Source organism: Leptopilina boulardi, unplaced genomic scaffold, assembly GCF_019393585.1.
Source record: "Leptopilina boulardi isolate dan_hultmark-lab unplaced genomic scaffold, ZJU_Lbou_2.1 LbouV2_332, whole genome shotgun sequence".
Lineage (NCBI taxonomy): Eukaryota > Metazoa > Arthropoda > Insecta > Hymenoptera > Figitidae > Leptopilina > Leptopilina boulardi.
Window position 1 is genome coordinate 32,591 of NW_026137899.1, and position 21,646 is coordinate 54,236.

At 33.2% G+C, this 21,646-nt stretch overlaps 2 protein-coding genes across 2 annotated transcripts; one reads left to right on the forward strand and one right to left on the reverse strand.

The window, feature by feature from the left end:
* Positions 1-622: 622 nt before the first annotated feature.
* Positions 623-14,187, reverse strand: LOC127285436 (protein FAM32A). Its single transcript, XM_051311437.1, has 4 exons — positions 14,050-14,187; positions 3,227-3,326; positions 1,171-1,309; positions 623-1,076 (listed from the first exon to the last, which is right to left on the reverse strand). Exons 2-4 carry the CDS (start codon positions 3,247-3,249, stop codon positions 954-956), a joined length of 285 nt encoding a protein of 94 aa, XP_051167394.1. The 5' UTR covers positions 3,250-3,326; positions 14,050-14,187; the 3' UTR covers positions 623-953.
* On the forward strand, positions 5,255-10,850 carry LOC127285366 (uncharacterized). The gene is made up of 5 exons (XM_051311348.1): positions 5,255-5,744; positions 6,132-6,380; positions 6,432-8,204; positions 8,725-9,325; positions 9,614-10,850. Exons 1-5 carry the CDS (start codon positions 5,255-5,257, stop codon positions 10,848-10,850), a joined length of 4,350 nt encoding a protein of 1,449 aa, XP_051167305.1.
* Positions 14,188-21,646: the final 7,459 nt, after the last annotated feature.

Sequence of the window (21,646 nt, forward strand, 5' to 3'; positions counted from 1 at the left end):
ATGTTCATTTCATGAACATTTTGCAACTTAGCTCCAATTCTAATTTATCGCTAAGCGGGATTCACTGAAGCCCAGGGTGTATTCATTTCAATTCAACTGAATTAGTTTTCATTTGCTGGGCTCGTAACTTGTCTTTTAACTGGTACTTGTGACTGACTTTTTAATTGGTGTTAATAGGAAAGGTTTCCTTTTATATAGAAAGATTTTTGTGAGTAGCCTGGGCAGATTTTTTCTAAGACGGGACCTCACCGATGTAAAAAGTATTGGTGACCCTCTTCTTAGTAGTAGTTGCTCACACATGTGGTTCTTCTATTTGAAACTGTATTTCTCAACTACCAAATTTTAGAATCATAACATCTCTATAATTACATTATCTATTTCATTGGTTCATACATTTAATTAAATCATTATTATGTGATTATATCATTTAAAACATTACTATTTGAACGCAAGATATAAAATTTACTATTCGATTACATGATTGTTTGTTTGTATGATTGATATTTATAAATATTTGTTTATTTATAAATATTTTTATTTATTTAATTGAAAACAATATTACCAATTCCTGCTATCATTAATAATTCAAGATTTTGTTATAAAATTCAAGGAATTTCAAAGATTTTCAAGGACTTAAAAATCATGTTTATTGATACATGTTCTGTATAATGTTAATAAACAATAAATAGAAAGACATTTTAGGGTAACTAAATTGGACTGATTTAACTTATAATATTTTTTCCAATTATTCTAATAGTTTTACTTTGTGATATAGAAGAACATATTAATAAATGAGAGATTAAGGATACATTTTTTCGTGTAATATAATATTATTTATAGTAAATAAATAGACATTTTAAGACGTAGAAAGTATTCAATGAATAATTATATTTTTCTGCCAACAGAATAGGTTGACAATAAGTGATGATGATTTCATATAAATAATACTTTTTTTATTTCGTCCAACTGACTTTAGGAATATCGAAATGTTCGGTTAAACCATCCAAATGTCGATTAAACTCTTCGACTCTTTGCTTGTGTGTTAAAGATGCTTTTTGCTTTATTCTTTCTGTTTGCTAAAAAATACACAAGCAATAATTAATAAAGCATACAATCAAAAATGTCAATTTAGAATTTAATTGAACTTGTTTGTTTAAAAATATTATTTACCATTTTTTCTTGCATTTTTTTGAATGCTAATTCTGCCTTTGTATGTTTTGGAGCCGTAACATTTTCTTCCAGTCGTTCATCATCTATTATTTTTGTAACTTCTACAAGTTTCTTCTTCTGTTTCTCCTTCTTCTTTTTCCTAAATATAAAATTGTTGGTTAGTATCTCTATTTGATTCATTAATAATTAAATAATAAATTAATAACTTCATTATTACATGTAATTTATTACAAATATTTCTTTTTAAAAGTACAATCATTCATTTCAATTAAGTAAAACATTAACCTTTAAACTGCACGATGGAAAAATAAAAAAAACGTTTTTAGAACGTTTCATGTCATTCAAAAAATTTTTTAGATCACTATTTGAACATCCATGTTCTTAAAATGATTTATAACATTATTTGTCGGACATAAAACGTTCTAAAAACGTTTTTAGAACAAACATGGTTTTTTTCCCACTAGGGAGTTAACATTTAAGCGAAACAATAATAATAATAATAGGATTTAAATAATTTAAACGTAAATTATCTAATATTTTACTTGGTTTTTTCAATGAACCCTTATTGCTCTTATTCTGTATAGAATTAGGCTAAAAATTTTCAATTGACTGTATTAAAATTGAAATAATCAAAATTAAATAAACATGTTTTAATAAGGAGAACATGTTTTATTTTATTAACATTTTGTGGAAACTTTTTATTTGAAATAATTTTCTACTTTTATTTGAATAATAATTAATCATAAAATTTACTTTTGAACGCTTACGTGACATTGTTAATAACTCCGTCAATATTAACTGAATAAATATGATTTATTATTTGATTATTTAATTTAAAAATGATTAAAGTATTTATATTATGTTTAAATCATCACGAAAACGTCAAAACAATAAATGCAAGTTATGAAGACTGACAAATCCTAGCGCATTTATACTAGTGCAATATACTTACACTTGCGGCTAACACCGGTCCTACAGACCTCTATACTTGATATTTTTTTATTTATATTGCAAAATTTAATTAATTCTAAATTTTGAAACAATTGTCACCTAAAAGATTTTTATAAAATATGAAGCTACTGAAAAGCTCAAGGTTCTATTGTACTTTGAAAAAAGTAATAATGAACGAAATAATTTTAGAAAACAGTCCCACGCAGTTTAAAGGTTAAATAATTTTCGCGCCACTTTAGAAATGTTAACCCTTTAAGGACCAAATGTACAAAATTTTATCCTGTATTTTGAGATTATTTATTTCGAAATTTAAATAAAGTTCCTTTGAATGGCGTGTGAAAGAAGATAAAAAATTTTTAAATAAAGTTACCGATTATTTAATGGGAGGGAGCAGCGAAATTTTAATCAATCGAAATCCATCTAAAAATATTAATATTTGCGAAAACAATGGTCGTTGCCCCAAAACATTCTTTTCTTAGACGCTTGCTGTAAGAAACATTTTTCTGAAACCACTGAACAGATCGATCTCAAACTTTTAGGCTTTGTTTATATAGTATCTTGTTAGTGAACGAAGGGTTTAACACAAAAAAAATCGGGCAAATGTAATACTATCTCATTATGATGAGAATGTAAAAATTATTGTTTAAATGTTGATATTATTTTTAAAATGCCTGACTTTTGAGGTGCTTAAAATTTGGTTATCTTACAAAAAATATAAATTTTTGATTAATTTGAAATTCTTTCGTTCATTAATGAGCTATTGTAATTTTAAACAATGCTTAAAAATACCAGATCATTCAGTACAAAGGAAGTGTTTTGGGGCAACAGATATAATTTCCAGAATTATTAAAATATTTGTTAATTAAATTCGTTACAAGTACCTTCAAACATAATCTATTTTATACAATTTAGGTACTTGGTTTCAATAAAATTTTAAGGAAATGAATAAAAACAATTGTAAAAATTTCAATTGCATCAGGCAAAATGTTAAAAACACCTCTTGTAACAAGTTTCAAACGAATTTTATCAATTTTCAAAAAAGTGGTTCACCATCTATGTAATGTCAAATAATGAATAAAAATAATATATTTTGTATTACATTTACCTGAACATAACTCGATCGTACATTTTTACCAACTCGTTAATACCTCTTCATATGATTACGTCACAATGAAACTGAATGACGAGGTAACGTTTGATATCTCCTTAATAAAGTATTAAAATCATTAATTCATTTTAAATGGTTTTTAATGGCATAATTAAATAATTTTTAAAACTTGAAAAATAGTTTTTTAAAACAACTTTTGTAATTAACAATTATAAACCTCGTTTATCCGAAGTAATATGGGTAAAACGTTTCAAAAAAGCGAAAACATAAATAACACAGAAGAAATAAACATTACAAAAATTGTTTATGCATTTAAAATGTTAGAATTAACTTTATTCACAAAAATAAGTAAAAGTGAAAATATAATGAAGATAAATTAATTTTCAGTGTACAAAAGAATTGTTACATAATGTGTAACTTGTCATTAAGGAGATTTAAGAAACTCCGTAAAAGAACAACTCGGTGCTTCGGATAATGCGAAGCCTCGGTTGATCGAACGTCAGATAAACGAAGGTTTAATATATATTTTAAACAAAAAATGTGAAAAGCAAAATTTATTTCAAATAATATTTTAAATTTGAGTTTAAAACCAGTTGTAATAATTCTAATAGCGTTTGAAAGTAATATTTTGTTAAAAATTTAGCATTTCTATTGTAAAAATCTATTGACTTTTGTCTGAGAGCTGTTGCCATCATATTTTTAAAAGATCTAGTATTTAGTATTTGATATTGAGAATTACCAAAAGTATAAATTTCTTGATTCTGTACTGAAAAATGACAAAATAGTTCTTTTTACTTTATAAATTTTTTGAAGCTTGTAATTTTTTTGGAGCTTTTCAAAAATTTAAGTTTCAGCAGATATTTTAATATTGATAAAATTTAGTTCTTTTCAAAACTTGTATGTGTTTTGCTTCGTTTCAGAAATATATAATTTTTGCTTCCTCATGAGGAAGCTTTGCATTCGTAACGATTTTCGATTTTTTAAAATTGGGTTATATGGACTCATTTTCATCTAGAATTAATATATATGAATAAGTCCTGAGCAAATGTCCAGATGTATGTGTGTGTGTGTATGTCACAAAATATTATGTACAAATTACCTCAGAAACGTTTTAACTGATTGTCCTGAAATTTCATATGCTTATTGTAATCATTAATACCTAAAATCTGACTCAAGGATTTCCGAATATATTCACAACATTTTATTTTTTACAATTTTTTCAAAATCTGAAAATTTTTTTTTAAATTATTTTTTTCTTTGTAAATTTAATTTTGTTTGGTAAAAAAACTTATTTCTTGCATTAAAACGAATCGATTAACCTATATAAAGTTCATATTTTACTGTGTTTGATATTCATATATTTAAAATTACGCGGTACAAAAATGACTAAGTTAAAATATAGAGGGCGTAATAAGCGCTTCCTTTCTTTCTTCAGAGAAAATAAAAAATGTCTATGATTCTGTTAACAAAAAATTGGTCTCTCTAAAAATTGGAATATTACAGTTTTCCTAATGATAAGTTTCAATATGTATAAGTGTTTTAATAAAAGTTTGTATTTGAAGTGTTCATGGTGAATAGATTTATTATATTGACAGTCATAAAAAATCCAGTTTTCATAAAATATTAAATTGCTGCTGTGGCCACATGGCGTGGCAAGAATCTAAATTCAATTAAAAGTTATGTGAAATTGTCTTTGCACATGAAATATTGACAGAACCCTAAACATTTGGCGATCCTGCCAGGATCATAGCATTTTATTGTGGAAAATATGAAATTCAATATTGATCCTTGCAATTGTGAAGTCGATTCATTATCCGCCATGTTCTTTACAACAAGTGAAACTTATCGATAAAGTAGTGTTCTTCTTGATCTAAATAAAAACTTTAAAATAACCTGTCGAACTCTAGTGTCAAAAATACAGGACAACCTAACCTCACTTATGTCAACAAGACAAAAAACCATAAAATAATTCAAAGTGTGCGACGTTTATGTGAAAATAAATAATCTATCTAAATTTATTATGATATGTCAACCGATGACAAAAGTGAATTTAATGATACACGATTGAGTGACCTTTTAAGTGAAATTCATACTCGAGTCATGGAGCCTAATTTCGAGCAACTATTAACAACTCAGTACACAGACTTTAAGTCTATTGAGAGACATTTCAAGTATATTGAAGATTTAGAGCCGCAACGTAAATCTGCACTAGTAATTCGCAATAGATGTACTCTCCTCGAATCATTATGGAGAACCTGCCGAGATCGTCACGCTTTAATGACGCATTGTGCCAATCTAGAGCAGAAGCAAAATAAATACTTTGCAGAGGATGAATTTGGAGAAAAGGAGATACAATTATACAGTAATTTGGATATCTGCGCAGAACTTCTAGCTGAAATTCAACCACCAACGCTACCCTTGGCAGCTTCATCTCCGAATCTGAATTTTGAAAAAACTGTTCAACAATCAGGTTCTATTGTTAAATTACGTCGTATCGAATTGCCAGTGTTCTCAGGTCAGTATTCTGAATGGCAATCATTTAAAGATTCTTTTAATTTACTTGTAATTCATGATGAATCTATAAAAAATGTTGCCAAATTACATTACTTAAAAAATTCGTTACGCGATGATGCTTTGGATTTAATAAAAAATATTCAAATAACTTCCGACAATTTTAGTGTTGCGTGGAATTTGTTGGTTCAAAGGTATAACAATAAAAGTGCTATGGTAACTTCGCACATAAATGCAATCTTTGCGTTAACTCCTTTGAAAAAGGAATCTGCATCTGGATTATTAAATATTTACAATACTGTGCAAACGCGAGTTGCTGCTTTAAAAAATCTAGATCGTCCTACTGAAAATTATAGTGATATTTTGATTAATAGAGTTCTTTCTTTGTTAGATCCGAAGACGCAACGAGATTGGGAGTTAAAATTATCATCGTCAATTGAATGTCCAGCTTATTCAGATTTAGAAACATTTCTTCTCGAAAGAATTCGCGCATTAGAAGCATTGCCTGCTGTCACAACAAATAATAGTATAGCTTCCAAACCCGTTGCGCATTCAAAGGATAATTTCTCAAAATCAAATCGCGCTAATGTAAATATTCATATAGCATCATCTCGAGAAAATTCTTGCTTTATGTGTAAAGGTAACCATTTCTTGTATCAGTGTGAAAAATTTAATGAAAAATCTGTTTCAGAAAAATATGTTTATGTTAAAGCAAATCGAATTTGTACAAATTGTCTTCGAGCCCAGCATAAAAATAATGATTGTCCGAGTAAATTTACATGTACAAAGTGTAAAAGTCGACACCACACTTTACTTCACCGCGAAACCAAGTCCGAAACAGAATACGAAAAAGAATCGAACGACAATTCGAATCAAAGTAGTACAGGGTTTCAAGTAATAAAATCGTCTAAAATTCAGTCTCATTTTTCCGCACCAAGCGCAACAAAATCAAATAACGTTTTACTCGCTACTGCACGAGTATGGGTTTTATCTCCTTCAATGCGAGCTATTCGTGTTCGGGCATTGATAGACCAAGGGTCAACATGGACCTTTGCTTCTCAAGACTTAACAAAAATGTTAAATTCCAAAACTATACCCATTTCTGCGTCACTGTCTGGCCTAGGGGGTAGTCACGCTGGAAATGCAAATTCTGCTGTCACGATAAGGATTTCATCAAGTCCAAATGGTGATCCTGTTTTTAACACGCAAGCAATTGTTATTCCAAAAATAACGTCTTATGTATCTCAATCAAATGTCAATTTTGAACAATGGCCTCATTTGAAAAAATTAAAGCTAGCAGACGATCCTTATAACAATGATCCTATCCACTTACTCATTGGCGCCGAGCTTTATGGTTCTATAATTTTGGACGGATTAAAAAAAGGAAGAGCGGGTGATCCAATTGCTCAAAATACAATATTTGGGTGGGTTTTGTCCGGATCTTTGTCGTCATTAAATAATCAAAATGAATCTAGCGTTCAGATTCATCACTGCATTTCAAATAAAAGTCTCGACTCGTGTTTACAAAAATTTTGGGAAATCGAGGAAATAAATTCGAAAGAAATCGTGTCTATCGAAGACGAACTCTGTGAAGAGCACTTTCAAAAAACTCATTCGCGAACACCCGATGGTCAATATAGTGTCAATTATCCGTTCACAACTGACAAACCTATTGACATTGGTTATACGAAAAAAATTGCCGAAAAATCTTTAAAACGTCTCGAAACTCGCCTCGAGAAAAATCCTGTGCATAAAGAACTTTATAGTGACTTTATGGAAAAATATAAAACATTTCATGACATGCGAAAAGTTAAATCTCTCGAAAATCCTTCTAATCAGGTGGTATACATTCCTCATCAACCTGTGTTTAGGGAAGCTAGCCAAACAACAAAAATGCGAGCAGTGTTCAATGCTTCAGCCCCATCAACCAACGGTACCTCTTTAAACGATCATATGAGAATAGGGCAAAAACTTCAAACGAATTTGTTTAATGTTTTGGTTCATTGGCGTGTATTTAAATACGTTTATACTGCCGATATTGCCCGCATGTACCGTCAAATTTTAATAAATTTGGATGATGTTGATTATCAGCGCATATTGTGGCGTTCGTCGCCAGATCAACCAATTAGCGAATACCAACTTCTCACCGTGACTTATGGAACACGTTCACCGCCTTATCTGGCGTTACGAGTCCTCAAGCAGTTGGTGATCGATGAAGGCTTGGCGTTTCCATTAGCATCGTATGTCTTAAAGAACAATATTTACATAGATGACGCGATGTTCGGTGGATCTTCAAAACGAGAAGCGAAAGAATCTCGCGACGAATTTATTGCTCTTTTAAGAAAAGGTCACTTCACACCCAGAAAATGGTCCAGCAATTGTCCTCAATTATTATCGGATATCGATCCAAGCGATCACGGTCTTGCTTGGTCGTCTCCTTTGAATGCCCTATTGAAAAAAACACGTATAATTATACGTATTATTATACGTACAATTATACGTATAATAAGACATACGAATTTGAAACAAGAATTATACGTATAATTATACGTATAATAATACGTATAATAATACGTATAATAATACGTATAATAATACGTATAATTATACGTATTATTATACGTATAATTATAATTCTATTAAAACTAGAATAATAGAATAGATTAATTAGTAGCAAAATTGCGCTGAAAATTTTTAGAAATTTTAAAATGCAAATTAAATTTCACGAAAAAAAATATCGTCGAATGTCAATTCAAGCAGTCACCCATCCAAGTACTAACCGCGTCCAACGTTGCTTAATTTCTGTGATCTGATGAGAACTTGTTCCTTCGCCTTGGTGTTTCCGCTGTCTTGTCTTGATTAATAACTTTGTTGTATAAGTATCACTAAAAGTGAGGTTAGGTGCGATACAATACGTGTTATTATACGTACAATTATACGTGTTTTTTTTCAACAGGGTGATGATGAGGGTATTAAAATTTTAGGTTTGGAATGGAATCCTACATACGATCAGTTTCAATTTACCGTTAAATCTATCGAATTGGAAGTGATCACGAAAAGAACGATTCTTTCTGTTCTCGCTAAGTTATACGATCCAGTAGGGTGGCTATCACCAATCATAATCACAGGGAAAATTATCATGCAAAATTTATGGCGTAATCAATGTTCATGGGATGATAATCTGGACATTGAAACAGTATCTACCTGGACTGATTATGTGAATTCTTTAAATGATATAAATGAATTGACTATTCCGCGTTGGTTACAGTTACATCCGGATAACCTTGAAGTTCAAATTCATGGATTCGCCGACGCATCCGAGGTCGCGTATGGAGCAGTTCTTTACTTAAGGGTAACATTATCTTCTCACGAGGTGATTACTCAAATCATTACGAGCAAAACAAAAGTTGCACCTGTAAAACAAATCAGCATTCCACGATTGGAATTGCAAGCAGCAACTTTATTATCTCGTTTGATCACTTCAGTTCGTCAATCCGAACCGTTCTCAAACTTATCGATTCAATGCTGGACTGATTCCACCATTGTACTCTCGTGGCTGAACAAACATGCTTCTCATTGGCATACGTATGTTGCGAATCGAATATCCGAAATTCAGACTTTACTTCCAGATCATCAGTGGCGTCATGTCCCTTCGCAATAAAACCCCGCTGACATAGCGTCTCGCGGAACTCGACCTCAAGATTTAATCAACTCCAATCTCTGGTGGAATGGCCCAGAGTGGTTATCGTTACCTCAAACTCACTGGCCACCATCGATCGTTCCGACACAACTTGAAACCGATTTAGAATCAAAAGGTCACGTGCACCTTAATGTTGAACTTATTCCTGATTTAATGAATGCTCTTGCTTCCAGATATTCTTCATGGAATAAATTGTTACGAGTGACAGTAATATTGCAGAGATTCATTAAGTGGAAATTCAAATCCGATACTGATGACAACATTCGATTTTCGAATCCAATTTCTGCGAAAGAATTAGGTAATGCAGAAATCGTTTGGTATCTTTATATTCAAGGACGACAGTTTCAATCTGAGATTCAATCTTTGAAAACTAACTCACAAATTGCGCAAAAGAGTAAACTAAAATCTTTGAATCCCTTTCTCGATAATCAAGGTCTCTTGCGTGTAGGAGGTCGTCTTGACAATTCCGATTTTGCGTTTGAATCAAAGCACCCGATTATCCTCGAAAATCATTTCATTGTCAAATTGTTAATTTGGGATGCTCATGAAAAAACAATTCACGGCGGATTACGAGATACATTGAGTCATCTGAGACAATTGTACTGGATTATTCATCCACGTCCACTTATCAAATCAATTCTACATAAATGTTTTATTTGTGTTAAATATCGAGCAAAACTGGCTAAACAGCTGATGGCAAATTTACCGCGTCCGAGAGTAGTACGACCAGAACGAGCGTTTATAGATTGCGGCATAGATTACGCTGGTCCTTTGCAAGTTCGTATGATCGGCGGTCGCGGAAATCGTTCTCAGAGTTGTTATATCGCTGTATTCGTTTGCTTCGCGGTGAAAGCGATTCACCTAGAAATTGTGACTAATTACACTTCGTCTGCATTTATAGCTGCCTTTCAAAGATTCGTTTCTTTGCGTGGTCTTCCTCAATGCATGTACAGTGACTGCGGGACTAACTTTCAAGGTGCAAATAAAGAACTTCGCGTAGCCTTTGAAAATGCAATTAAAAGTTCAGAGTTTAAAAATTTGATCGCAAAAGATCGCATTGAATGGAGATTTAATCCCCCGGCAGCACCCCACTTTGGAGGCCTATGGGAGTCATCCGTTAAAAGCATGAAAACAAAAATTGTCAAAATATTTGGCCCGAATACTCCGACATACGAGGAATTAGCCACTGCGATTTATCAAATTTCCGCTATTTTGAATTCGCGGCCTTTAACTCCGATTACCGAACACATCGACGATTTTAATGTATTAACACCGGCGCATTTTTTAATAGGTAGTTCATTTACAGCTTTTCCTCAACCATCGCTTTGTCATTTAAAACAAAATCAATTGTCACGCTGGCAACATATGCAACAATGTACCGAGATTTTTTGGAAAAAAATGGTCGAATGACTATCTATATACGTTACAACAACGTTTCAAATGGCAAGACGTCGAAGATTCTCTTGTCGTTGGTAAAATGGTGTTATTGCGAAAGCCAAATGTTCCACCTACCAAATGGTTGTTAGGTAGAATCATTGAAGTTAAAAGATCATCCGACAATTTAATTCGAGTTGTAAAAGTGAAAACTTCGAATTCCGAGTATTTACGACCTATCACAGAAGTGGTTGTTTTACCATTTCACCATTGCACACCGATGAAACCGACATGAAAAACTGTATTTTAATCATAAGTTATTATTTAATTTAAAAAAAAAAAAAAACTTTGTAATTTATTTGTAAGTTTATTTGAATTCCCGATGAATTCAAGGCCGGCGGTACTGTTTGATATTCATATATTTAAAATTACGCGGTACAAAAATGACTAAGTTAAAATATAGAGGGCGTAATAAGCGCTTCCTTTCTTTCTTCAGAGAAAATAAAAAATGTCTATGATTCTGTTAACAAAAAATTGGTCTCTCTAAAAATTGGAATATTACAGTTTTCCTAATGATAAGTTTCAATATGTATAAGTGTTTTAATAAAAGTTTGTATTTGAAGTGTTCATGGTGAATAGATTTATTATATTGACAGTAATAAAAAATCCAGTTTTCATAAAATATTAAATTGATGCTGTGGCCACATGGCGTGGCAAGAATCTAAATTCAATTAAAAGTTATGTGAAATTGTCTTTGCACATGAAATATTGACAGAACCCTAAACATACTGAAATCTATAGATTAAATCAATCAATCAATCTTAAAAAAATCAATTTTTGTATTTTTTGAAATTACTTTTTCTTATATAGAAATTTTAATTAATTCTTGTCAAAATTGTATTCCTAGCATGAAAACGAATCGATTAATGTATATAAAGTTTACATTTTACCAATATTTATAAAATCAATCGCTATTTTAGTTGTAATCCTTCTTTTAATCTTGAATATAAGTGTATCATGATGAGGAAGCTAAATGGTCATGAAATGAACACCTTGTTTTATTTAAAAAATGTTCTTTTTCAATTGTCTAGTATTTAAATTGTAGGAAAGAAATATTAATTTATTAATTTCTAGTGATACTTTAACAATAAAATATTAACTTTTTAGGTAAATATTTGTAAATTAAATACCTTGTAAAGAAAGCAAAACACCTACATAAAGTTTTAATAGCAACTGAATTATATCAATATTAAAATATCTGCGAAACCTTAAATTTTTAGGTTCCAAAAAAAGTTGCAAGCTCTGAAAAATTTTAATTGCGAATATTATTTTAAAGGTAGATTATGGTGATTTTTTTTCAAAACCTGAAAATCACCGTAATCTCCCCTTAAAGAAGAATATCTCTCTACTAATTTTATCACTTTTCAGTACAGAATAAAGAAATTTATACTTTTGGCAAGTCTTACTATCGAATATTAAATACTCTTTGAATTTTGTTAACAAAGAAAAAAATTAAGGTTACAAAATAAGGTCGCGAACCTCCTACTTTGATTATTAATTTCATACAAAAAAAAATTTAATCCATAATATTATGATTGATAAAATAAAAAAATGTTCATTATTAATATTTTTTTATATATATGGTAAGAATTAATTTTTGACTGTTGAAATTCCGTCTCATATTGGAAATCTATATTCAGGGTTACCACAAAAATTTAAAAATAATTTTCTCTGACTTCCGGACAAAAATTTTGTGTTTTTCCCTGACATTTTCGTTTTTTTATCAAATATAAATTCTATCAAAAATTGTGTTAAATGAAACTTGGGTCAAATAAAAAATCTGCAAATAATTCTTTAAAATTGTTATTTTGTTATATATAAATTCTAAATGTTTAGAGAGTTGCAATTTTTTAAAAAAATTTTACTTTAAGTTTGAAAATATAAATTTCTTGCTACTTCTTCGAAAAAATGTAGTAAAATATACTAGATATATATCATAAAACAGTTTAAATCTTAAAAAATATTGAAACTAAAATTTTTTCCTTTTTATTTTTTAAAAACTAATAAAATTCTGAAAGAAATGGTACCATGACAAAGATAATACATTAATTTTTCAATTATATATATATATATATGTGTACGTCCGCATGAAAAGGGACCACTTTGCGAATACAATAAGGATTATTTTTGCGTGAACATTAATGCAAATATCGCCCTTATGAAAGAAACTAACGTGGTCCCTTTTCATGCAGACGTACACATATAAAAAAAACGCAATTCAGTATTTCCTCATTCTTCCTTAGCGTATGCAAACCGTGAAAGTTAGTTCAAAAAAAGTTAAAAAAATAAAATTCAATTCTACAACAAAATATATATTTTTTTTTGCAAATAATCAAACTTTTATTTCTCTGTATATTAATAATTACTTTTTCTAGTTCATTTTAAAATACTTTTTTTTAGACGTAGCAAGAAATTTAAAATATTTTGAAAATTGGAGTAAATAATTTTAAAAACTACAATTTTTTTTAAAAATTTGATTACAAAAATTATGTTATGGGATATAGATTGCTCACAAAATGGGTTTATTTGTACATTGATGATATTTCGACCGAGAATCATGATTTAAATAGAATTTTTTCAAAAAAAAAAACTCAATTTACAAGTCAAAAAAACAAAAAATTCAGAAATAATAAACAAAATTCAGGCAAACTTTTACAAAACTCAAAGAGGGTTTTTGCTATGGAAAAAGTATATTTTCAGAAAAAAAAATTGTCGGATGCTGTTTAATTTTTATTAATCGAATGTGGCCGACTTCATGAAAAGGTTAAACTTTGTTAACTTGATTGAATATAGTTCTTATGAAGAAAGTTATAAGAATTTCCAGCAATCAGCAAAAAATTTAAAGAAATACGAGATTATTTTTTATATAAATTATAGTCCCCATGATTAATCATTGCATGAATTTTAGAAAACAAATTTTGGGAATATTTTAAGATTTTTTTGAGAAAACTATTTCAATTTTTTTACTGCAAACCAAACTTTAGTTAGAAAATTTCTGTTATTTAAAAATAAATTTTGTTTTAATATTAAATTTTTAACCCAAGAATATTATTTGTATGAGTAAACACTGGAAAAAGTTTGTTGCCATAAGCAACACTGGTCCTCGAAGGGTTAAAATGTAAAGAAAGAATGTTTAAAAAAAGAAAATAAAAATGTTAAAAATATAAATAATTACTTTTTACTAATATTTTCGGTTCCTTTTAATTTTAGAGATCCTCTTGACACATTTTCATAAGGGTCTTCTGTAGCTGACATTTTACAACACACTATACAATCGGGCTATGGGCAATTGAACTTTGTATCTAGAATGTGGACTCTCATTGTAAGCTGCGTGCTGTACGGAAGCGCCTATGGGCCACCCAAAGGCACGTACACATGTAGGCTAAAGGTGCTTTTAAGGTGCTTTTATTACGGAAGCCTGTACGGCTCACGAGCGTCTCGGACGCAAGTGGCGGTGTTTCGTACCACAAGTTACGGAAGCGCCTACGAGTCACCAGCGAACTATCTTGTTCGCGTCACATTTTTAGCTGTGAAACCGAGGAACGCGTTCGATGGTTTCGCTGTTTCCTTGTTTTTGAGTGACGATAAAACACACTATACGGTTCGATAGTTCTCTGGTTTTACTTAGTTCTATCGTTATCGAAGTCTAAATTTTGTATTAAAAAAATAAATTTAAATTTAAAAACCGAAATATAATAATATATTTAAATTATATATTTGAGATATATCAGATATCTTATAATGTGTGCCTAAAAAATTATTTTATTTAAAAATAATAGTACAAAATATTAATAGTATAGTACAAATATAAAATGCAAACAAATCAACTTACTTCAAAATAATATTTTGTACTATTATTTTTAAATAAAATAATTTTTTAGGCACACATTATAAGATATCTGATATATCTCAAATATATAATTTAAATATATTATTATATTTCGGTTTTTAAATTTAAATTTATTTTTTTAATACAAAATTTAGACTTCGATAACGATAGAACTAAGTAAAACCAGAGAACTATCGAACCGTATAGTGTGTTTTATCGTCACTCAAAAACAAGGAAACAGCGAAACCATCGAACGCGTTCCTCGGTTTCACAGCTAAAAATGTGACGCGAACAAGATAGTTCGCTGGTGACTCGTAGGCGCTTCCGTAACAAGTGGTACGAAGTCCGTCCAACTTGTGGCAAGTTCGTTAGTTCGTGCTACTTGTTGGACAGACTTCGTGCCACTTGTGGAAAGTGGATTTTTGAAGGGTCATTCACAAATATGACAATTCCGTTGGATCCTGTTGCTATCTATTTCGTCAGTGCTTTTCATTTCAATTTCATGTGAAGAAGAAAAAATGAATTTTATAAGATATTAGTAATATTAGCATATTAGTAAATGTCATCGAACAAACTTTTTATAGTTCACACATAAATACTCCTTCCAAACGTAAATATACATATTAATAAACTACGGATTCCACAAAGAATTAAGCGGAAGTTTTTTCTTAGTTTAGAATAAAAATAAGATTTTTTGGTTATGTTGCCATTTTTTAATTTAAAATACATGAAGAGGATTTTATTTTTTAAAATTAAAAGTATATTTTTATGAATATTTAAGATTAATAAAGATGTCAATATCATTTGTTTACACTGAAATGTAATCTTTTACATATATTTTCAATTAAAAAATAACAAATTCATTTTTATTCAAAAACACTAAACGGACTTGCCCGGATGAAATTATACTTGAAATGAAAAGCACTGACGAAATAGACGGCAACAGAATACAACGGAATTGTCATATTTGTGAATGACCCTTCAAGAAATCCACTTTCCACAAGTGGCACGGAGTCTGTCCAACAAGTGGCACGAACTAACGAACTTGCCACAAGTTGGACGGACTTCGTGCCACTTGTGGTACGAAACACCGCCACTTGCGTACGAGAGGCTCGTGAGCCGTACAGGCTTCCGTACTTTTATACCTCAAATTTCGATCAGATGAACATTATTTCTGGACCGTGGTTATGACCGTCTTCTAGTATAGTCCTGTTTGTTTTTAAATGTGAGGTTTCCTCACTTTTTGTTTGGTCAAAAATTTTTTTGTGTTACAAATTAAATTTGCTCTTAATCTCTGTGTCAGTTTATTTATTTATTGTTGAATGTGCTGAATATGTTCAGATGTTCGTCCATTTATTTTATTGAGTACTCTAAATAAACGAACAATAAATATTTATAATTTCGGAGCGAGCTGTTGGCGGCATTTTCGACAATCAGCTGTTTGTTTTATCCGGCCGGTGTTTTGCACGTGTTGCTGCATTCTGCTGGAGGCGCCAGAATTTAAATTGGAAACTGCAAGTGGCTGGAGTTTTTCATTTTGTGCACCGATTTTAATTAATATTTGAAGTTGATAAGGCTAATGAGGTTTTATAATTGGGTATTGTCGTCCTTCGTTACTCAAGGTCAGTCATCCTTTACAAATCCTACACGTCCCTTTGGGTAAATAGTCTGTCAATATTATGAGTGTCAGCCTGTGTCAGACTTATTTTCCCGTTTAAGTGATTTTAATTTTACGTATTATAAAATTTCGAAATATTTTTAAATTTATAGTTGGTGAAGGTTTCAAGTTTTTAGTTATAGTGATTTTCATTTTATTTTATTTATTTCGAATTTACTTGACTTCTTCGCTAACTTTTGATTAACTTTAATTATTATTACTCCAGGCTCACTCATAGTTTTAACTTTTATTACTTTCTCTTTTTTTTTTTTTTTCTCTTTGTTATTATTTGAATTCTTGATACCTTGTTTATGTCACACTACACATACATTTCAAATTGCAGCCCATTATTTTTTTAATTTTTTATATTTTACATTACCACTTTCACATTCCGCCCAAAGGGATTAAAGCCTTTTTTTATATAATTTGTTTACAACTACACATACAAGACCTTATATTTCAATGTGTATTCAGTCGTTTTAATTTTAATTACATAACCTGCTTATTGGTATATATTTATTTGCTTTATTGATACTGATTTTATTTTTTTTTTTTTGCTTTTTTTTGTTTATAACTGTTTATTTTATTTATTTTCGGTCTTTTGACATATTTATTTATACTCTAATTTAATTTATTTTTGTGTCATATTATTGGCTTGATTTTTGTTTATTCTGTTTTTACCTTATAAGTTCTCACTCAGTGGATGATTTTTATTTCTGTGTTACTTTTTAATATTGAGTGAGAATTTGGGCCCTCATTTGGTGTCGCCTTGTTCTTCTGGGTTCGGGCTTAATAAATTCTTTTAAGTCAAGATATGGCTCCAACAACACCTAGGAAGCTGACCGCTCCGGCGGCCCCCGGTCTCCAGCGTGTTACAATGAATACTAGAAGTCGATTTCTTGGTCGTGGTAAACTTTCTGTTTGTATGGATCCCTCTATCGTCAGGCCAGGGTTGACATCTGGTCCTGGGCATGGTCTGGCTTCGGGGTCTACGGTGCCCTCAGTTCCTGTGTCTTCTTTGCCCGCTGGTTATCGTCGTGACTGGGTGAATCCTTCGCCTCCTGAAAACGGGTCAAACTTAACATCGCTTAAACAACCACATCATGTCCCCATGGAATCTGAACCTTCCTCCCCACATGATGTCCCTCAGTCCATGTTAACATCTGTCACTGATCCACCTCTACAGATTTACCCCCCTTGTGAACCTGTCTCTGGAACAGAGGCGCGGGATGAAACCCGGGCTACACTGGAGGCTGACTTACAGGTTTCTCCTGAACAGGAAAAACTGCACCCCTATGATCTTGAGTGGATTAACCCAGCATACACGGAGGATGCTAGATTTCAGCCCGATGCCCCTCCTCCTTTTACAGTCCTAGTAGAATCGACCACACCAAACCAGAAGATCGGTAAATATAATAGGATCGCTATCGCTGACTATTTCGAAGCACGAGTCAGCGACCCAGATCGTGTGGTCGTGGCTAACGGAGTTAATCAACTGCGTGTGACCTCCTCCACCTGGATACTTGCCAACCAACTGCTCGAGTCCATGAAGGACAGCGATCGCGAATACAAATTGTATATCCCCAGGTCCTTGGTTAGTAGAAAAGCGCTGGCACATGATGTTGATCTAGAATTGTCCCCTCTGGAGATTTGTAATAAAATGGAGAGTGAAGTAATTCGGGAGGTAATTTCCATTCGTAGACGCACAACCCAGGATGGAGATCTGTCGGGGCAGATCGAATTTATCTTTTCAGGAATATCGATCCCGGATTCAATTTTTATTTCTCGAGACCTCTTCAATTTAACTCTGATAGTCACACCTCCGAAGCGATGCTATAAGTGTCAGAGATTTAGGCATTTTCGTACTCAGTGTCGCTCGACTTTCTCTAGATGCGAATACTGTGCAGAGAACCACGCTAGGGATGATTGTCCTAACCCGAATCGCACGGCACACTGTGCCAACTGTGGTGATAATCACATGTCCTCATCAAGAGAGTGTCCTTATTATAAATATGAATATTTAATAATGAAGCGCAGGCTTGAGCTCAATGTAGGTTATGACAAGGCGGAGGCGCTCTTGTTGAGTGAGGGAATTGCTAAGCCGGGTTATGAGGTGGTCTGGCAGCCCACGGTGGGGCCTGTGGAGGACCAAAGCAATACTTCTCAGACTTCGCAATCCTCTTCTGGTCCAATGGATACTCGTACCGATATTGATACGCTTCAACCGCTTGGTGGTTCTGGCCACCCTGTGGAGACTCTAAATGAGGGCTAATTTTCTACTTAGTTTTATTTTTTGTTATACGTCTCCCATTTATCTCCTATTATTTATTTATTAACTTATATTGTGTTTTACATTTATAAACAAACTAGTTACTTGGTAACATATATTTTAATCTCTTTTTAGTCTTTTTGTTTTGAATATTTTATCTAGTGAATTTTAATCTGTTGTTTTAACCTATTTGTACTACAGAGAATAGCTGTCAACTATTTATTTTACGTTTTACTTGTACGTGTGGTTTATTCGGTTGGTTTTACGTCTAGCTCACATAATTTCTGAGTGCTGTCCACGTATTTGGATCTGTATTGTGGCCTCGTTGTCTCTGTTTGTTTCAGATCTCTTGCGCTTTTTGTTATTCAGCTAGTAACCTGCAGATAGACGTTGCTTCTGTCTCGATTGGTTCCCTTTTTGGTAAGACACAAATTACATGTCTTTATGCACCTCCTGGAGGAGATGTTACAGCTGAACAGTGGTCTGATATATTTGAGCGTCTCCCAAGGGCAAACAATCATATCTTCTGTGGTGATTTTAATTCTCACCACACTTGTTGGGGTGATGTTTCTTCTAACGTGAGAGGGTCTTCCCTACTCACCTTTTCTCTCCAATCTGATCTTTTTGCTTCGAATGATTCTTCTCCTACTAGATTTCAGGATGCTAATGTTCTAGGAAGTAATCTAGATCTCATCTTCTGCTCGCCTGCTGTGTTGCAAGCTTCAGTCACCACGGTAATTCAAGATACTTTCTCTTCCGATCATCTCCCTGTTCTGCTTCTGGCTGACATCGTTCCGAGTCGCGCGTCCTCGACCAATAACAGATTCTGTCTTAAACATCTTGACTGGTCCAGTTTCCATAACCTTCTGGAACAATCAGTTCTTGAGTTGACGACGCAGCTTTGTGGTGGCACACTCCCTTCTGACATCTACAATTCATTTTTAGATTCCATCGGAACTCATTTGCGGGACAGTGGCGCATTCATTCCTTGCAAGGATTCCTTAAAGCCATTTTCCAAACCACTCTGGTGGAATGAGGAATGCGAGGATGCGTTAAAAAGAAGACGGGCGAACTATGCCTGGTACCATAGTAATCAAACTGCAGCTAATCGAGCGGAATTTAAAAGAATGAACAGTGAAATTATACACTTTCTCAGAAAGCAGAAGATGCTGGGTTTTAGAAAATTTTGTGAGGGCATCTCTCCGACAACGGGAACATCAACGCTTTGGCGTACAATCAGAGCGCTCTCATCACGCTCTACTCGACTTAATACTGATATCTCCTCGGATAGTTCCACTCCTCAAATGGCTAAGCTCAGGGACGAGCTTATCCGAGAAGATATTCCACCGGTGGAAATTCCTTTTTTGGAAACTCCGTTGTCCTTTGACACTGAACTCTTCCCTCCGTTCTCGAAACAGGAATTCTATGCTGCTCTGGAGCATTGTAAGTCTGGGACTGCCCCCGGCCTTGACGGTATCACTAGCGAAATTATTAAAGGCCTAGGTCCAGTGGCGCTGGAGTTTTTGCTGATATTGTTTAATCGCATGTTTTTGTACTCGTCGTTTCCGGAATCTTGGCAGAGAACACAAGTCAGCTTTATTCCTAAACCTGGGGGCAAGGGCTTTAGGCCCATTGCTCTTACTTCGGTTTTCTGTAAAATTTTTGAGCGCTTGATACAGTTTAGACTTGAGCATGAGATAGAAAGGAGGAGAATAATCCCTATGCACCAATATGGTTTCCGTAAGAATAGGTCTGCCATTGATTGTGTAGCTGCTTTTGTTACTGATGTTACCAATGGTTTTGCTCGCTCGCTTAATACGTTAGCTATTGCTATTGATATTAAGGGAGCTTTTAACAATGTAAGACCGGCTGTCCTACATGCAGATCTGTTGGATTTGGGAATTCAACCGAACATCATAAATTTTATTACATTTATAACGTCCAAGAGGTTGATCTCTTTCTCGGCGGACGGCGCTAATCCAAGAACTTGTGGCATTGGGGTACCACAGGGAGGTGTTCTTTCCCCTCTTCTATTTAACATATATTTGCGCAAGTTGGAGAGGTACCTTCCGGTTAACATGAAATACGTTATGTACGCTGATGACCTTTTGCTTTACATTAGTTTTGGGAACTCGGAGAACATATCTGCGGTTGTTACGGACGCCCTGAGGGTGGTGACAGCCTGGCAGCTTTCGATTGGCCTAGAAGTTGCCCCTGCTAAGACCTCCTGTTGTATTTTCTCTCGATCGCGTTCAACATTCGAGGACGTCCGTGTTTGCATTGGTGACACAGTGATTCCTTGCTATTCCACCTTAAAGCATTTGGGCATTATGTTGGACAAAAAGCTGAATTGGTCGGCTCATATTAGGATGTTGGCGGATAGAGCCACTAAATCCTTGGCCATTCTGAGGATTGTCTCGAGGGTGACGTGGGGGACTTCCCCCACGCTCGCCCTAATGGTTTATCGAAACTTGATCAGGGCTATTTTGGATTGGGGCTCCCCCCTTTTTGCGGACTCAGCCGCTACTACTCTTAAGGCCCTGGACAGAGTGCAGTATTCAGCTTTGAGAGCAGCATTAGGTTGCATGAGAACTACTCCGGTTATCGTTCTTTTGTCAGAGTCTGGCGAACCCCCACTCTCGTTCAGGGGAGTCTTTCTTTCTAATGCCTTTATACTTAGGAATTACTGCTGGTCGGATAATCCTCTGATTCCGAAGCTCCTCTTACAGTGGGGCTATTCCACCAGGTCCAACTTCAAGTTGAACGTGTCAAGACTCTCGCTCTTAAATGCCTTCTTGAGAGTCTATCCGGTCATCAAGGATTGCTTCAGAACGCGTAGACCGTCATATTTTGATTGGTCTTGGGGTGTTTTAATCTTTTCCTCATTGTGATACCACGTTGGGTCTTGAGGCGTCTGTCCACCCTAATCCCGAGGGGGCCTTTCGTGAATTGATCGGAAATACATATCCCAACTCTTCGCTGATTTACACTGATGGTACTTATGATCCCTCCAGTGG